Source organism: Procambarus clarkii, chromosome 47 (assembly GCF_040958095.1).
Source record: "Procambarus clarkii isolate CNS0578487 chromosome 47, FALCON_Pclarkii_2.0, whole genome shotgun sequence".
NCBI classification, from domain to species: domain Eukaryota; kingdom Metazoa; phylum Arthropoda; class Malacostraca; order Decapoda; family Cambaridae; genus Procambarus; species Procambarus clarkii.
Window position 1 is genome coordinate 32,496,029 of NC_091196.1, and position 20,929 is coordinate 32,516,957.

At 36.2% G+C, this 20,929-nt stretch overlaps 1 protein-coding gene across 8 annotated transcripts in view; it reads right to left on the reverse strand.

Moving 5' to 3' along the window:
* Nucleotides 1-7,435: 7,435 nt before the first annotated feature.
* Nucleotides 7,436-20,929, reverse strand: part of LOC123762900 (single-stranded DNA-binding protein 3) — an 871,787-nt gene continuing 858,293 nt past the window's right edge. For 6 of the 8 annotated variants that reach the window (XR_011222292.1, XM_069302207.1, XM_069302205.1 and 3 more), the window contains one exon: nucleotides 7,436-9,905. Coding sequence is in view for 2 of the 8 variants with exons in the window: in XM_069302208.1 (XP_069158309.1) it covers nucleotides 9,795-9,905 (111 nt within the window). In the remaining 6 variants the exon portion in view is untranslated. Of the gene's footprint in view, nucleotides 9,906-17,915; nucleotides 18,077-20,929 lie in introns of all 8 variants that reach the window. The other 2 variants (XR_011222291.1, XR_011222293.1) reach the window with 1 other exon arrangement.

Here is a 20,929-nt window from a genome sequence, read left to right on the forward strand (position 1 = left end):
AGCCCTACCTAACCTAACCTAACCTATCTTTATAGGTTAGGTTAGGTTAGGTAGCCGAAAAAGTTAGGTTAGGTAGTAGAAAAACAATTCATGAAAACTTGGCTTAGGCAAATCGGGCCTTGCATAGAAGGCTGACAAGTGCGTTCTGGCTACTAGCTACGACATATTATTTATATATATATATATATATATATATATATATATATATATATATATATATATATATATATATATATATATATATATATATATATATATATATATATACAGGCGATGAGTCACAATAACGTGGCTGAAGTATGTTGACCAGACCACACACTAGAAGTATAAGGGACGACGGAGTTTCGGTCCGTCCTGGACCATTCTCAATCGACATGAGAATGGTCCAGGACGGACCGAAACGTCGTCGTCCCTTCAACTTCTAGTGTGTGGTCTGGTCAATATATAAATATATATATATATATATATATATATATATATATATATATATATATATATATATATATATATATATATATATATATATATATATAAAATTCCATTCTAAGCTAATCTATACCAGTTTCTGGTTATTTTTTTCCCAGGAGATGGGTGGTCAGGTTAGTGGAAGCCTCCACCCTCCCTTTGTGATTTCTCTTAGTCTGGTGTTCACAATAGCCTTGATCAGCCGAAACGTGTATAAATAAACTAAATGTTCGTTTTGTTTAACTTCACTAATCCCCAAAAGTTCTTCACAGATTACTTTCAAATTTTGACACCATGTTCCGTTTTAGTACACACGTGTTTTTAAATAACTACTATATACGTGCCATACCTGTGGCAGGTAAAAACATGCTTTTTTTGGAAAACAGTGCCGTCTGTTGGCCGTAAAAGCAACACATACTGTATTGTAATCTCCAACAGTTCTTCACCAATTGCTTTGAAATTTTGACACAACATTGCATTCGAATATGCGCACATTTTTATATACATATTAAATAAATGCCATACCTGTCACAAGTAAGAACATACCTTTTTATTTTTTTAAAACAACACCATCTGTTAGCCATAACAGCAACATACGCTATACTAAATATTTTATGATCCCATTTCAGTGTTTCCGATTGCATTGTTACATTGAATTTTCATAATTTTGTATTTATTTTCATTTTGATTGAATTATTTTGTGTGATATTGCATTGGAACTAAGCTGTGGCATTTACCATACCGTTCATTTCGTGAGTATAGTTTATTTTTAATTTTTTAATTTTTTCATTTCGTTTTTTTAACTGTTCTCATTTTTCAGTGATGGGAACATCAGATCATTTGGGAACGCATCGGACAAAGGAGTGGGGAATGGTGGGGAGGTCGAGGGGACGGGAGTGGGGGATGGTGGGAGAGAACAAGGGAATGGGGGAATTGTGGGGAGGATGAGTGAACGAGGGAGTGGGGGATGGTGGGGAGGATGAGGGGATGGGGTAGTGAGGGATGGTGGGGAGGACGAGTGTAATGGGGATTGAGGGATGGTGAGGTGATTATATATATATATATATATATATATATATATATATATATATATATATATATATATATATATATATATATTATATATATATATATATATATATAATATATATATATATAATATTATATATATAATATTATATATATATATATATATATATATATATATATATATATATATATATATATATATATATATATATATATATAATCGAGGTTCCAGTGGAGGTTCACTCGTCACTCGTTGTCACTCGAGGTTCCAGTGGAACCTCGAGTGACAAGCGGCTCCAGTTACGAGCAAGCCACTCGCAGAAAATATGTCTCGACTGACGAGCTCTTCCCTCGATTATCGAGCAATCCCCACTGGTTCTCGGACACCTCTGATGACAGTTTTGTTGTTGTTTCACAAGAAGAATTTTCCACATGACGAGCTCAGTGCCAGAACGAATTAAACTCGTTAATCGAGGGGCCACTGTATACTGTATATATATATATATATATATATATATATATATATATATATATATATATATATATATATATATATATATATATATATATATATATTATATTTTGGTAGCAGTCTTTCTTGTAAAGATATTTTGTTGAATATGACCGAAAAGGTTAGATTAATAATTCTAAACACGAATTTTCTCAATATTTATGTTTTTCTTCACTGTTGAGGGTAATTGAAATATCAACTCTCCAAAATTCATTTTTATTTTTGGTTTGATGCCTAAAAGCGTTTCGTAAGGGCTTCTTACATTCTCAAAGACTTGTTTTCACTTAACACTACACGTATGATACACTTGATACACTGTGTATGATATATTTAACCTACATCTTGCTTTTTATATTTTTATTGGGTGAGGTGACACAAAAGTTCTATGGTACCATAGAACAGAGGGTCTTAGTTGACATGGACTTGAAACCCGCCGTATACTGCAGGTATGTTGACGACATTTTTATGCAGGTACCTGATGTCAGACCTCTGCAGCAGCTGAAGGAGGTATTCGAGGAGAATTCTGTGTTAAATTTCACTTACGAGATGAAAAATGATGGGAAGCTGCCCTTTCTAGATGTAACAGTCACGGAAAGGAACGGAGGCTTCCACACTGCAGTCTACACTAAGGAAACAAACATAGGAATGTGCCTCAATGCCAATAGTGACTGCCCAGACAGGTACAAGAGGATTGATGTCAACGCTTACGTCGACCGGGTTTTCAGTCACATCTCAGGATGGAAGCAAGTCGATGAAGAACTCTGTAGGGTAAGGCAGGTTCTAGTCAACAATGGCTTCTCTAACGGATACGTTGAAGAGAAAGGTGAAACTCCATGCAACCTCTGAAGAGTCAACTAACACAACAACTGTACCCCTTATTAGGTTGTTTTACAGGAACTTCTTTTCTATGGCTCATAAAACGGAAGACAGGGTCCTGAAAGATATTGTTAATAGGAATGTTATCCCCACAGACAAAAATCAGAAAATACAATTCACACTTTACTATAAAACCAAAAAAACAGCCAACCTTCTCATGAAAAACTCCCCAGACACCAAACAGAACGCCTTGAAGGAAACCAATGTCGTCTATGCCTTCAAATACCCACTTGGGGACTGTAAGCCCCAGAAAACTTAGTATATAGGCAAGACAATAATGTCTCTTTCCAGACAATTAACAATGCATAAACTACAGGGCTCCATCGAGGAACATATAATCTCTTCTCACAACCAGACCATCACCAGAGAAGTCTTTAACAAACAACACAGAAATCATCGATAGATACAACGATAGCAGGAGGCTCGACATCAGCGAGGCACTACACATCAAAAAGTAAACACCAGCAATCAACAGCCAATTAACACATAACTACATTCTACCCACTTCAAGACCTCGTGTGGGCCAATAGGCCCTATGCAGTTAGTTTCAATCTTATGTACGCACCTCACCCAAAACTTTTGTGTCATCTCGCCCAACACGAATATAAAAAGCAAGATGTAAGTTAAATATATCATACACAGAGTATCAAGTGTATCATACATGTAGTGTTAAGTGAAAACAAGTCTTTGAGAATGCAGAAAACCTTTACAAAATGGTTCTAGGCATCAGACCAGAAATAAAAATTAATTTTGTTGAGTTGATATTTCAATTACCCTCAACAGTGAAGAGAAATATTGAGAAAATTCATGTTAGAATTATTAATCTTACCTGTTCGGTCATATTCAACAACATACATACATATTTTATATATATATATATATATATATATATATATATATATATATATATATATATATATATATATATATATATATATATATATATATATATATATATATATATATATGACAGTGTCAGACCTCGGAGGAAGAATTGAAACAGGAATTTCCTTAAGTACTTTTGTTTATTAATACATCTTCAGAAGGAAACATGCCTTCTGAAGATGTATTAATATACGAAAGTACTTAAGAAAATTCCTGTTTCAATTCTTCCTCCATGGTCTGACAGTGTCACATTTTTTCATCAAGTGGTAAAGTTTTTGTGATTTACACACAAACACACACACACACACACATACACACACACACAAAGGGGCCTGGTAGATAGCGCGCAGGACTCGTAATTCTGTGGCGCGGGTTCAATTCCCGCACCAGGCAGAAACAAATGGGCAAAGTTTCTTTCACCCTGAATGCTCCTGTTACCTAGCAGTAAATAGGTACCTGGGAGTTAAGTCAGCTGTCACGGGCTGCTTCCTGGGGTGTGTGTGTGTATGGGGGGAGGGGAGGGGAGTAGTAGTTAGTAAACAGTTGATTGACAGTTGAGAGGCGGGCCGAAAGAGCAAACCTCAACCCCCCCAAAACACAACTAGGTGAATACACACATATTTCATATTGGTTCGGGGTCTTGAAGTAGATAGAATATAGTTGTGCATTAATTGGCTGTTGATTGCTGGTGTTGACTTTTAAATGTGTAGTGCCTCACTGATGTTAAGACGCCTGCTATTGCCGTACCTATCAATGATTTCTGTGTTGTTTATTAAGATTTCTCTGGTGATCGTCTGGTTGTGAGAAGAGATTATGTGTTCCTTGATGGCTCCCTGTTGCTTATGCATTGTTAGTCGCCTAGAAAGAGATAGGTCAACACCAGCAATCAACAGCCAATTAATGCACAACTATATTCTACCTACTTCAAGACCCCGAACCAATATGGAAGCAGCAAGAGGAAGTATGGGCCAATAAATCTTCTGCAGTTACTTCCATTCATATGTTCACTTATCCAATTTATACCCATTGTTTCGTGTTCTGTCTTGTGTTTGTCACCTCACCATAAACTTTTGTACCATATCACCTCATCCAATAGAGTATAAGCACGAAGATTTTGTGTGTAAATTAAGTCTTTGAAAATGTAATACGAATTACGAAACGCGTTCAGGTGTCAGACAATTAAAAAGTGAATTTCGGAGAAGTTATATATATATATATATATATATATGTCGTACCTAGTAGCCAGAACTCACTTCTCAGCCTACTATTCAAGGCCCGATTTGCCTAATAAGCCAAGTTTTCCTGAATTAATATATTTACTATAATTTTTTTCTTATGAGATGATAAAGCAACCCTTTTCTCTATGTATGAGGTCAATTTTTTTTTATTGGAGTTAAAATTAACATAGATATATGACCGAACCTAACCAACCCTACCTAACCTAACCTAACCTATATTTATAGGTAAGGTTAGGTTAGGTAGCCAAAAAAAGCTAGGTTAGGTTAGGTTAGGTAGGTTAGGTAGACGAAAAAACATTAATTCATGAAAACTTGGCTTATTAGGCAAATCGGGCCATGAATAGTAGGCTGAGAAGTGCGTTCTGGCTATTAGGTACGACATATATATATATATATATATATATATATATATATATATATATATATATATATATATATATATATATATATATATATATATATATATATATGTCGTACCTAGTAGCCAGAACGCACTTCTCAGCCTACTATGCAAGGCCCGATTTGCCTAATAAGCCAAGTTTTCCTGAATTAATAAATTTTCTCTAATTTTTTTCTTATGAAATGATAAAGCTACCTATTTCATTATGTATGAAATCAATTTTTTTTTTTACTGGAGTTAAAATTAACGTAGATATATGACCGAACCTAACCAACCCTACCTAACCTATCTTTATAGGTTAGGTTATGTTAGGTAACAGAAAAAGTTAGGTTAGGTTAGGTTAGGTAGGTTAGGTAGTCGAAAAACAATTAATTCATGAAAACTTGGCTTATTAGGCAAATCGGGCCTTGCATAGTAGGCTGAGAAGTGCGTTCTGGCTACTAGGTACGACATATATATATATATATATATATATAATGTCGTACCTAGTAGCCAGAACGCACTTCTCAGCCTACTATGCAAGGCCCGATTTGCCTAATAAGCCAAGTTTTCATGAATTAATTGTTTTTCGACTACCTAACCTAACCTAACTTTTTCGGCTACCTAACCTAACCTAACCTATAAAGATAGGTTAGGTTAGGTTAGGTAGGGTTGGTTAGGTTCGGTCATATATCTACGTTAATTTTAACTCCAATAAAAAAAAATTAACCTCATACATAATGAAATGGGTAGCTTTATCATTTCATAAGAAAAAAAATAGAGAAAATATATTAATTCAGGAAAACTTGGCTTATTAGGCAAATCGGGCCTTGCATAGTAGGCAGAGAAGTGCATTCTGGCTACTAGGTAAGACATATTATAATATATATATATATATATATATATATATATATATATATATATATATATATATATATATATATATATATATATATACAGTAAATATATATGTTGTACTTAGTAGCCAGAATGCAGTACTCGGCCTACTATGCAAGGCACGATTTGCCTAATAAGCCGAGTTTTCCTGACTTTTTATATTTTTTTAATTTTTTTCTTATGATATGATAAAGCTATCCATTTCATTATGTATGAGTTCATTTTGTAATTTGAGTTAAAACTAACGTAGATATATGACCGAATCTAACCTACCCTACCTTATCTAATCTGTCTTAACCTATCTTGAGATGATCTTGAGATGATTTCGAGGCTTTAGTGTCCCCGCGGCCCGGTCCTCGACTAGGCCTCCACCCCCAGGAAGCAGCCCGTAGCAACTGTCTAACTCCCAGGTACCTATTTGCTGCTAGGTAACAGAGGCATCAGGGTGAAAGAAACATTTTGCCCATTTGTCTCTGCCTTCACCGGGGATCGAACCCGAGATCTCAGGACTACAATTCCGAAGTGCTGTCCACCCAGCTGTCAGGAGCACCTAACCTAAACTAACATAACTAAGTCAATAATTTATGTTCCTAATTTAATATAATAATAATTCAAATAAACTAATTGGAATCAGCCTATTAGGCAAATTGGGCCTTGTATAGTAGGCCAAGAAGTGCATTCTGGCTACTAGTTATGACCTATATACATAGTATATACACACATATATAATCACACACAGTCATATGATTCTGCTATTATATGCTCCATTGTAAGCATTTTGTGTCATTATCAGACCACAGAATGAACATAAAGGGGCAATGAGTTACACAAGACACAAGATAGCCTACCATATATTGGCAGCAAGTGTTGTAAAGTATGTGGGGACAAATTTGATATTAAACTGTGTATTAAAGAATGTACCTACAACAGATAATACAGTAATTTAAGGGCACTGTCACTTGATGTTGGGGCAGTTCACAGCACATCTTACACAAAGTACTGACCAAATTTCAAAAGAAGGACTTGATTATCTTAAGTATTTCACATATCACCATTTCAAATATTCATCATTTCAAGGTTCTACTGTAAATTTATTAATTAATATCATACTGTATTTAAATATTGGATAGAAATGTGAAAAGGATAATTTCACTGTTCAATTTCTTATTGCCTTAGCCATTTTATTGAAAATTGCTACACATAATATATCTGCTATGTTCTACTGTACAAGGGGTCTTGGTCAGAATAGACAAACCGGGCAGAACGGTCGCACCACCAGAGCGACATACACCCAGGGTTAAACCCAGTTAGTATAACTGGGTCATGAGTCATTTTGCTTCGATGAAATGATTTGACCTAGGCCAAGATGAAGACTGCATGACTGAGTGAGATAAACCTAGGCTGTGAGGTGTTTTGTGGTTGTCTACGTGTGTGAAGAAGTCATATTTAGGGCCAAGTCAATAAATTAATAATGGGTCACTGTAACACACAGAGTAAAGAATTATCTAACATATGTTAGAAGTTGATACAATTGTGTATTCAAGATGATTCTAAAAGCAAGCATGCCATATGAGTTAGCACCCCCAGGTGTGGTAGTCGAGTCTGGCGGTGGTGGTGCATCCTGGGTGATCATTTTCAGTGACTTACATTTGGCGTTGGTTGAATGGGAAGCAGTGAAGTATATCACACTGCTGGACCACAAGTTGCAGTGATGAAATGTTGGTGGTGTGAAGTGGTGGAGGTGAAATAGTGGAGGTGAAGTGGTGGCGGTGAAGTGATGGAGGTGAAGTGGTGGAGGTGAAGTGGTAGAGGTGAAATGATGGCGATGAAGTGCTGAAGGTGAAATGATGGTGGTGATGTAATGGAGATGGTGAAGTAGTGGTGGTGGTGAGAGAAATGATGGCAGTGAAGTGGTGAAGGTGAAATGGTGGTGGTGATGTAATGGAGATGGTGAAGTAGTGGTGGGGGGTGAGATGGTGAAGTAGTGGTGGTGGTGCAAATGGTTAAGTAGTGGTGGTGGTGATGGCGGTGGAGGCAGTGATGATGAAGTGGAAGAGATGGTGGAGGAGGTAGTGGTGAAGTGGATTAGATGGTGGTGATGAAGTGGTGGAGGTGAAGCAGTGGCACGATGACTATGTGGTGGTGGTGGTGGTGAGGTGATGGTGACATTGGTGGTGGAGATGACAAAGCGATAATAATGGTGGTGGTGGTGTTGAGTCATGGAGAGAAGGAGTGGGTTGGCCAATGTGGTAAAAACAGTTTAACATAGGGAATCTAGAAGAAAGAGAGATTTGGACATGATAAATAATAAATTATTCCTACATCTACAACACTTTGAGAGATCTGTACAGAATAGACAAAGGTCATCACTTCCAGTCCGGTAGGTAAGCTAACACAAAGTGTCTGAATAAAATACTTCCCATCTGATATTACATGAGTTGGGCCTGAGGCCAGAACAAAGTCTGAGTAATACTAGTGAGAACAGACATTACTGTCTTTTGCACATGTGGAGGGCTGATCACGTGCCAAGGTCCCAGAGGTCCCAGGCTGGGAAATTTGTACATGAGTGCTGGGCCCAAAGTGAGTAGGTTCCAGCTGGCTCAGGGTTAATACCCTGGGGGTTAAGGACATATTCCAGTCCTTCCCAGGAGCACGTCCCAGGATGACGTTGGTAGTAGTGATGGGGAACTGCTGGTGCCTGGGACTGGGTAGTTTTCTTTGGAGCGAAGAAAACCGTGGACACTCTTACAAGGGTCCAGCCAGGAGACAGGCAGCATTGGTTGTCCAGTTGAGGCATGTGGACACCACCTATGAGCAATGACGGTTTATGAAAATATCTACATCTCCATCTTACCCTTGACTGCCAAAGTCTCCTGACACTGCTTTTCAGGATATGGATCTTGGGGTCTTAAATGAGTGAAACTGAGAAAACATATTAAATAATATTAATAACAATTTTGTTTCCTACAAGATTCACATAGAAAGCACAATGAATGACACAACAGACTTATCATCAAACAGCAGAAATTAGAGCCACCATTTCACTTCTCTTTATATGGTGTATGTAAGAAGTCATACAGTGTACCATTTTTTTCAGTGCTCAGCCTGCACTTTCAGACTTCATAGGGTAAATCACTAGTGTTTCTAATCACATGTCATAATTCCACTGTAGGATAGCACTCCATCACAGGAGTTCTGCGTTTTGATTCACTTGAGAATTGTACCGAGGGCTGTGATGCCAGTTCCTCGAAAGAGTCTGCAAGGACCCAATGTCCCATCATCACTCCACCATATATAAATTCATATCACCATAATTGTGTGGCAAAATGTCATTGTGCAGACACAGTCACTACATTGCTGCACTCGCACAATGCCCTCATTGCCATGTTTAGACATGTCGTCAATATCTGGGATGAGGGAAAAGGTCAACTCCAGACTATTGACATGTCATAGGTTCTGCAGAGAACCAAGAGAGCTAGTTCACAGGGTAAAGTGGGGATGGGAGAGGGTCACGTCACGGCATAAAGTAGTCTGGATGATCCGGTGGAACATCCTTTTCAAATCGCTTTGCTTCTTCTTGCATACTCTCCTTAATCTTTAAAATGGCAGCCGACTCATTCTGGTCCTGAAATGAGAAAGGTACAAATACTAAAAAAAATTGTTTAACTAATGCTATAATTATTCTACTGAAAACTGTATATTATAAAAACACATTTGAAAATGTACTGGATAAAGAAATTAAACCAACATAAAACAGTAAAATTGTGTAGTCATGAAATAATGGTTAGTCCTCACAAAATAATAACAAAAGCTTAAAGCCAGGCCCTTGACCAAGAGGCTTTACCATGTAGGTGTAATTTTTTTAAGGTGGCACATACAATCCACTTTGCACTCTTGCAGAATAATAGCATGAACCATAAGTGTGTAGCATGTGAAGTCTACATTTACGCATAATTTTACAGAAGTACACGAGAGAACACTCAAAGAGGCAACCAATGGTGTGCTGAGAACCAATTTAAGTGGCTCAGGCCTGCAGGGTCTTGTCAGGAAGATTTGCTACATGGACTTTACAAATTTTGCAAAAAGTCCATTGCAAATCTGGACTAAAGTATCAGTTAGGTAATTATAATTTGTTATTGAAGAAAAAGATATATTTAATAATTTTTGTTTATAAAAACAGGTAAACCAATATCACCAAAACTACAAAGCCTTATTTATACAGAAGAATATAAGCCTGACTAGACCCATTTCTATTTGGCAAGATCAGCCATTGTCAGCAATACTATAATGCTTGTTTTTATATTAATATAAAAAGCAAGCTTTATTATTACTTGTCAAAGCTTACAATAGGTGATGTTGCCAGCTGAGGAGTGGAGAAATGATTACATCTACACAGTTGAGTGGGCTGACCTGCCAGAAGACCTGACCAGGCAGTTCCCATCTGTCAGGGAACACTTACACCCTACACTCTTGCAAAACTGATAACTTTCTAATTCAGGATTCAAGAGAAAACATGCAATACATAACAATTCATAATGCACCAAAAACATTAAAAGAAATAGTTTTCAATAATTATGGTGAACAAAGACATTTAAAATGCAAGTGCTAGCTGTAAGTGCTCCCTGCATGATCGTGAAACATCTAGACAGCCTCCACCACAAGTGCCCCGGGCGCCAGAGTCGAGTGACGCCAAACAGCTACACAGCCATGCACCAAGAGTCCTACACCAGTGTCTCAGTGTGTCCCCCAGGCTCCCACACCAGTGTTTCAGTGTATCCTATGCTCCCACACCAGTGTCTCAGTGTATCCAAGGCTCGTACACCAATGTCTCGGTGAATCCTAGGCTCCCAAACCAGTGTTACAAAATGTCCAAAAATTCCTATGATGTACCTGTGGGAGGCAGAGCCAAGAAAGTCATTTTAAGAGTGTGATGTAATCAACAGTCCAAGATTCTTAATTAAAATGTGTTCAATAACACTGGGTATACTACTTGTTTGTATTGAATCGGTAATTTGGCTGGAGATTTAAAGAACAAGGAAGAACAAAATATCTAATAATTTACACGGTGTTCTTGCTTATTTATGTCATGCAATATCTTGAGGAATAGCTTTCCAGTGAGACTATGCATCAATACCCTAAGGTTATAATACATCAGAGTCCGTAACATTGCTTAACAACAATGTTTATGGAATAATCATCTGAGCTGTTACCAGATTTTTTCCCAAAATTATTTTAATGTTGAGTTCCATTGTTTGTTATCAAAATTAATTAGAGCCTAAGCCTTTATAACCAGTACTGTACTAAATTACAACACTTCAAGAGTCAGCTAACTTGCTTTATAATTACAAAATACTGTACCCACTGATTATAAAATATTATTGGAATGTAGGAATAAACCCACGACCCAGATGTACAAGGCCTGCATGCCTTCACTGCACACTGTGAGAAAGTACAGTATAAAAATATAACTTGACTAAAAAGCTTTATAGATGGAAGCATGGCAGTGTATTCAATTTCTTATAGATTTTGTTGAGCTATTTATGCCCAGACCTTCATTTGACAAAGTGTTAACAGAAATAAATTAAAACATACAGACAATAGATAGATATATACACACAAATGCATACTGTGTACCATATGGTGCTTAAAGAGACACTAATCTTTAGCTAAATAAATTTTGTTGCATCTTCCAGTAAACATTTTCAGTGTGACTGGTAAGCTTTAAGCACTACATAGTACAGCATAAATAAAATACCTAAAAATATTTAAGAGTACAGTATGCTTTCCAACTTTAAATACAAAATGGTTACAAATAAAAATTAACACAAAATTAATATACATTATATACAAAACATTATAAATCTCACCATCAGAAAAACCCATAGTCATATAACTTTTCAATTATGCTACCAAGTATAAACCTCATACTTAATATTGTATCATGTAGAAGATAAATTACATGACTGCTTGACACTTACAGTGCAGTCTTTTATGATATTCCTAAACTATTAATTAAAAAATGTCCCCCAGGTATATCTTAATTATCAATGTGTTTTTCTTCTTTTCTTATATATAATGAGCCCATAAATATATCTTAAAAAAATATTGGTGTACAGAGGCACCTCACTCGAATGGACTAATTGAGACCAGAACAGTTCCATTTTACTAATATTCCAAGCCACAGGAAGTTTCATAATTGCTTGCTATTTATTGCAAAAGTTTTTTCCTCACACCCCAAATGATACAGTACATCTTTGTCATAAATAAATAACAAAAATATGTCTACATAATGCATTATTAATACAGTATGTATGACAGTAAAATACAATAATAATACTGTACAAAATTTTAAGAATATAATAGAAAGACTGTAGTTTACTTACCTGGAGAAGAATTTTTTAATGCTAGCTAATGTGTTTAGGCAGAATGTATGCATACAGAATGGTATGGTAGTACTGTATTTAACACAAAACAAATGCTGCAAAAAATTGATACACTATGCTGCTGCATACACTCTTTATGATCCTGTTTCTTAGTACATTTTCTCACTGTGATCCAGTGCCACTAATTCTCTTTTTTACTTGCAAATTCTCAGACTCTCAGTTTGCTCAATGTATTTAGCCTTGTTTTTATATTAGAATAGCACCTCTTCCCTTTCGTTTTTTTTAAGCTTGACTACTACTGCTGGTAGACATCTTTTCAACTCTCAAATGATGAAATAACTAAAATGAAATACCTGTACATACAAATCACTGAGTACCAACATGTCCACATGACCAGAGAGGGAATAAGCAGCTGAACAGGATGACACCTCTGGTTGCAAGTGGGATATGGCCACCACTCGAAGTTACAAACTAGTACACAATTTGTAGTAAATATTTGGGTGAAGAAATAATTTGCAAAATTTAAATAATGTTTTTATTAGTATTTACTACTAAAGGCAGGCAGATAACTTTGAAAATATGAAACTTGGGTATTTTTTGTGCAAATTATGCAGGTCTACCAACACAGCTCAATGAAGCAGACACCATATTCCAGTTCACCAAGACCATAAGAATAAATGAAACTAAGGGCTGTAGAACTGTAGGTAGGGCTGTAGAAGCCCTATCAGCCTATGCATGCAAGCTTTTATTTATAGCAAATCAATCCAGCAAGTCCATATACCGTATATCATGTTATCAAGAACTTGGCAAATAGCCAATTATTTCTGGCTCATTGTGATCTATTCGAGCAAGGTTTCACTGTACAGTACATTCAATTTGCTATACTGTACCTATTTATGCAGAAAATTTGTCCAATAAAAACACATAATTGTTATAATAAAATTAACAACTCTCATATGAAATATAATGGTTCCAGCATTCATTAGCAGATAAATTGACAGCAGTTTTGTTATATATTTAATTTTAGTCTAGGTGCATTAAAATCCTAAAATCAATACTAGTGTCCAAGATACTTCTCTGATAATAGTTTGTATTAATTACCAATAAATCTGATATCTACAGCGACTAAATAGTGTATCAGAAAGGCATACAGCGACCCAAGCCTGCTACTGATGCATTAGCATTAAACCTGTAAGAATCAAATACATCTTCCATGCAAAATGTTGTTGTTGACTACAACACTTGCTTAACATGTGTTATCCACTTGTAGAGTGTACAGACAGTACCAAGTGCTCTTATATATGCACATAATAAATTGTACTTGATATGATACTTTATATTTGTAAGTGAATAATTCTTATAAATAGCCATAAATGGGAAAGTTCATTTTTAGTTAAATTACAAGTCTCGTTGACATTATGCACATGCCTATATCATCAGCTAAATCAGCTAAGTGCTGAGGGTCTCTTACAGTCAAGAACACCAATATGTAGATATACAGGAAGCTATTTATTACCTGCAGCTCATCACTTACTTTGCACAGCAATTTTTTTTTACATAAACAATACAATCATCCTATCAGATGCTAAAACACTAGTACATCATGTTTTGATTTAATCTATGCATTTAAGCTACTTAAATTGGGAACTGAACAATTCATATTGTCCAGTGTGCCAGTAAGAATAATAATAGTAACTTCCATAGTATTACCATAATTTAAATTTACTAAACAATTTCTAAATTTTATTTATATGAAAAATATAAATATAGTTCCTTCTGTAGCATTAATGCAAGCCCCATATAAATTTAAATAATTAACTTAAGAACTACAGTACTGTATTTATTTGTTCTATATAGGATATACCTTTTCCTTTTTAGTTATGTTGCACATTATTTTAGTGCATATTTGACAACATTCTTTGACATAAACGGTGTCATTATTAGCCTGTATAAATCTAATGCTTGGAAAGACCTTCTCCATATGCCTTAACCATTTTAATTGAAGTATTCTAATCACTGAGTGCTAGTAACATTATAGAATTTGTTTATTCATCAGACAGTACTTGGTCTTTCTCATTCATTTCCTGTATCATTGTCTCTAGTTCCAACATTTTTTTTATCAATCATTAACCCTTAAACCGCGCAAATCATATATATATATGATATCAGTGACAAAACCAAAACCGCGCACATCATATATATATGATTTCGTGTCTAGCACTATAATTTAAACACCCCGCATGGGATAGGGGCAGCTATAGTACAGCCACGACCGATAGTTGCCAGATGACACCTAGAAAAAATCCAGGCCAACATTCTTGGGGGTTAGAGCTTTGAGCAAGCCATGACTGGCACATGCAGCATGAGCTCACAGCACCACTGTTCAGCTTGTGACAACAGCATCGCCTACAAATGCCATAATATATATGATACTGCTATTATTTAGCAGTGATTGTATTACTGAAGCCCCCTGACTGTGATAAAACTGACCAGGATTCTGATAATAGCAGGATTGTGGTGATATTTAGTGCTGTGCTCTATGGAGGAAGGAGTAATGCTGTGGGAGGGAGGGTTGTGGCGTCGTCTTCTGACTGTGTGTGGCCACCATTTATTGACTGCACTCACCATACCAGCTTAGTGGTTCGCTATGGTAAACACAAATGTAGATACTTATATATAACGTGTGTATAGTGTGAGATAACAGTGAGAGGAGTAGGTTGGGAGCCGCCATTTTGGTGAGGGAGGAGCGTCGTCTGCACGACTTAGCATGTTGTTTACTGATGGCCACTATGGTCTTTGGGCACCATACCAGCTTATTTGTACAGGTATGGTGAATAAAACAGGTAGATACTTATATATAATGTGTGTATATAGCGTAATAACACCATGAACAATATTGTTGGAGGAGAAATATTAATGCGTCTGGCCTTGAGGGCAGCCGCCGATCAGATGACTGTGTGAGTAGCTTCATCTTTGTGCCTTTACTCACCATACAAGCTTAGATGTACAGTTATGGTGAACAAAACATGTAAATACGTATATATAACGTCTGTGTATAGTGAATAAATGCAAAAACAGTATTGTGGGAGGAGAATGAGGGCGAATGAGGTGGTGTTGAGGGAGGGAGTGGCAGTGAATGGCTTGCTGGTGTTTGGCGGTCACTCCTCGTTGCTTTTTGACTCTCAAGACCAACTTAGTAGTAGTTCGTTATGGTGAACAAAACATGCAGATACTTATATATAACCTGTGTATATAGTGTAACAACAGCAAAACTATTTGTTTATTGTTTTATGAACATAATTGAATCACTAAAATGCACACCAAAATTTTGAGTACAGCGATAGTTCACACATTTTATTATATAAATATATCACAATTCACTGTATGGAATAATATTACTGCAAAAAAAAACTAAGAAAAAATCAATCAAGAGACATTGAAATAATTAGGTAATAATATATTTGTGGCAACTGCCATCTGACAGCTCAGACGGAGTAGACCTCGTCTGGCGAAGGCTCTGCGAACGCCCCTTTTTTGCCACACTTCCCTACCCTATTGCGGCTAAAATATGCCACCTACAATTTTTTTGTTATTTTTTCCGTGATCAGGGAACAAAAATGAACACTTTTATAAGACGAAAGAATTTTTTTTTTTTTTTTTTTTTCGCCTGTGGGTGTGAATTCCATTTGGGCTCCCTAGCGGTTTGAGGGTTAATCAGTTGTTGGGCTGCATGCTACACATGGCTTTTACTGAACTTAGATATATTCTCTCACTATGGAAGATGACACAAAGGTATTCTATCAGTATATTTACCAATGCACAATTTCAAAATTAGTGATGCTTTTGTCTTATTCTATTTTCTTTTTAGCAGATCTTGATATGAATAAGTTTTGCAGATGTACTATTCTTCAAAGTCTGTATCAACCAAGCTTTGAAAATTCAGCATATAGGAATTAGTTTATATTGAATTCTTCAATATGTTTTTAATATTAATCATCCAATTTATTTGTTTTTTAATACTCTTCTAGATACAGACTTCCATTGTATATTATTACAGAATGACATAATATTTAGTTAACAATGATAAATAATAATAATAATAATAATAATAATAATAATAATAATAATAATAATAATAATAAATTTATTTCAAGTTTTATTTCAGACTCTGGTTCATGTTGTAGAAATACAATGCCACTTTTACATCCTTCATTTACAGGATTTCTTAACAGAACTGTTCAATGTCCGATTCCCTTTTCACATAGCCTATTGTACCCATCTCACTTCCTATTTGGAACAATACCTTTTAACCCTAAATTAATGTGTACTGCTTGAGAGCATCTGTTAAATTATTCAGACCATTACTTATAAGCCTTCTCAAGTAGATACTTTTCCTAGGAGCATTATCTTCAACTGACATGAACAAAACATGGACTATCCTTTAAAATATCCCTGAAACATGAAAAATATTAAATCTTATCCACACATGTTCTATATTTTCTATTTTTTTGCAGCAACACGAGAGAGCAAACAGTGAGAATGCGGGTGTTCCTGTTACCTTGACTCAATTTATAGTTTAACTAAATACTATGTCCCTATAATACAATCCTTTGTCTCCCCAATTATTGCCTATGTGCTGCAGTGAATATAATAAACGGGCTCCTCAGGTTCATAGTGTTTCAACCCTGTACAAGATTTGAATGAAACGCGTATCAATTAGACCTTTAATACAGAAAGTGCATAAACACAATTTTCTGTAATGCCTCTCAAATATTAATGTTGGTGTTATTCGCCATACATGTCACACTAAGCGGCCAAATTTTATCATGCAACCAGCCTCCTCAATTACATTCTTAACCTAACCATATTTTTACACTTTCATAATGTTTTAGTTTCTGTTTTAGCAGCTTTGTATTTTCATTTTCGATCTCATATACTCTTACCGTTTGATTACAAATTGATGTACTGTAGTTGCTTTTATTCTCACTGCATATTCTAATTCTATACCATTTGCCTTCTCAAAAAACACTGCAGACTGTTTTGCACTTCCTCTTAAATCCCAATATAATTACCAACACATTAAACCTTTCATTCATTTCCACACAATACATCTTTCATCTACGGTATATGTACAAAACATTAAACTTAACATATTTCCTGCCTTGAATCTCATTCTTTCAGCTCTCATTAAGCATTCTGTTAATATTCTTTTCTTGTGTATTTGTAAAAAGTCAAGGGAAATTTCAACTCACTGTGTATAGCCTCAGTCAGGAAAATGATAGGGTGGATTATGAGAACTTTCAAAACAAGGGATGCCACACCAATGATGCTATTCTTCAAGGCACTTGTGCTCTCTCGTTTAGAATACTGTTCTGTGCTCACATCTCCTTTCAAGGCAGGCGTTATATCCGAGCTAGAAAATATACAGAGATCTTTTACTGCTTGCACAGAATCAGTAAAGCATCTGAACTACTGAGACCACCTTTTAGCACTTAATTATACTCTCTGGAACGCAGACAGTGGAGCTCATAATGTACATGCGGAAAACACTAAAGATCAGGCTCCTAATCTGCACATAGAAATAATAATGATGAGAGATACAGTATACACTGAAGAGACTGTAAATGATGAATGATAAACCTGATGAAAGTAGGGGGGATGCCATAAATATAATTAGAGAAAACTCTCAAAATCAAATGCCCAAAGATCTTAAACCTTTTACCAGATAATATAAATTTTGATGTAATAAAGGTAGAGATTAAACTTAATGGGTTATGTTAGCAACCCGGTAGGTGTTGCCAGAGAGTAGAAAAACTCTTGAAATAGCAACATGTAAACTATACATAATTATTTGATAACCAAACATATTTATCTATGCCATAAACAACAGTGCGACCCTGCTCGAACGGACTCCACTTTTGAAGATCTCCACATGCAATGGACTGGGCTATTACTGTTAGAACTGGTATAATTGAATAGATCTGGATGAGTGCAGTTGCAATATCATGAAACACAATGTGGTGCCAGAAAAATGTAAATATTTAATACATATTAACTTTTAACCAAGTGATTTTAGAATAAAAGTACTGTATTTGCAATCCTTCTATTATTTGTATTAATAAAAACATAATAACTGCTGCTAATAAATATGCAGTCAAATGGAAATACCCTTGTAATAGATTAAGGCTCTAATGAATGATTCATTCTAGTAGTTCCACTGTACATCTAATTTCACGCCATAAGTACTGTAGACTATCACGTTTTATTTTCAAATTTAAAACTGTCAACAATATGCTGTAGGTTCCACAAGGAAAACATAGTATATTTAATTAATTTCTAAGGTAATATCCACCATGATATATGGCCAGGATGATACAGTCAGACACAACAACACACTATGCATTGGCACCACTGGGAATTTTTCAAATATTCCTGTAGGTTCATTACAAATTTAAAATTGAGGCCAGCTTAAAATAACTGACAGAGGTACTTGCTTAATACCTGCTTGATGGGGTTCTGGGAGTTCTTCTACTCCCCAAGCCCAGCCCGAGGCCAAGCATGAGTACTGTACATTCATAAAAACCCAAGTCCCTCCAAACCCACCCACCCTTGGCATTAGGTAGGTTTTAAGATCACACACAGCTCCAGGACCCCGTGCTGGTGAGAATGGCAGAGACCTTTTCAGAGGCCGCTGTTAGTATCACCATCACCTCTATCACGGACATAATCTCCTTCTACATCGGCGTCATTAGTCCATTTCCCAGCGTCCAGATCTTCTGTATATACACAGGCACGGCGGTGGCCTTCACCTACATATGGAATATAACTTTCTTCGGGGGTTGCCTGGCCTTGGCTGGCTACATGGAGGTGGATCAACGCCATGGCATTACTTGCCATAAAGCTGTAGGTTCTGTGTGCGCTAAGGTTAGTAAGATCCCTTGAACCTTCAAGGAATCTTACTAACTACTTGTTAGTGTACCTGGTCATGAATGATGACCACCACTGTTTGGAAGCACCATTGACATATCAAAGGATCTTAGACCCAAACCAGCAAGGACACAGTATCTGTGTCGTCTAGTATTTGATCAAGTTGGTGGTAGAGTTTTGACATTTCTGACCAGTCTTTTTCTCTTTTTTCTACTAAAAAAATCTCCCTGGTATGTATGGGTGTTGCTGTATTCAAAACGGCATTCTTTTGATTTTATTCACTTCGTTTTTTAGGTATGAAATGATGGGTAGTCTCTGGTAAAACATTCCTTCTTGTTTAGTGAATTTTTACACATATTTTGGCGGAAAATTTTGCAACTATCAGAGCAACATGTATCTGCATTTAGTAAATGTCTGTAATTTCTTGGGTGATTATATTTTCATATTTCAATAGTTCTTCCTGATAGCCCATATTCACACATACCCCATGCATAATATTGGCAGGTTCCAAGTTCATGCGTTGTTTGATTATATTGGTTTATCTGTACTACACACTGCTGGCTCTTTGCTGGAAGATTTAGGTGATCGTACAGATTCTTGCTGTTGCTCAGTTGCCTATATCATTTAATGTGCAGGCCTTTAGTATTGGGAATGAAGTTGTACACAAAGCTCTACACAATCATTTACTCTCACTGATGTATTTGCACCTTGACTGAGCGATGGAGGACACTTTTTATTGTTACTGTTTTTTTACACATTTATTCTCTTCTTGTTTCCTGAGTTAGGGGTTAGATTATTGCTCACCGAATCATGCCTTGGCACCTAGGTTCTTCCTTGCAAGAGTGGAGATACTATTTACCTGTCTCCTCCTTTATGACCTCTGTTTTGCATATAGTATTAGGCATTTTGGCAAGGCACTATGGTGATTGTCAAAGTGCTGATTAGTGCAACATGCAAGGATACAATTCAGATATAATTTTGGCAACAGTTATACTTTTAGTTTCTTGAATTTGCTGTTGGGCTCATTGAAAATTTCAACCCTCTCAACCAACAAGTGCTGACTTGTGTGAGGATAGCGGCTGTGGAAGCAGTGCTTTCTTTGTCAATTGGATGGTTGCTGAGGAATCCCATGTTGGTTAAGGCTTTCAATTCCTTCTTATTATAGGTGGACCCTTACTTGCTTCTTCATTTGGTAAGTCTCCTGCTCCAGACTCTGGTTCAAGGCTATCTTCATGTTCCCTGCTGGGGACTTATGAATTTTAGGCTAGGCAGGATCTTAAACTTTTACTTGAGGAACAGAGAACATACATATGAACTGGATTGAACACTCTAGGTGCTC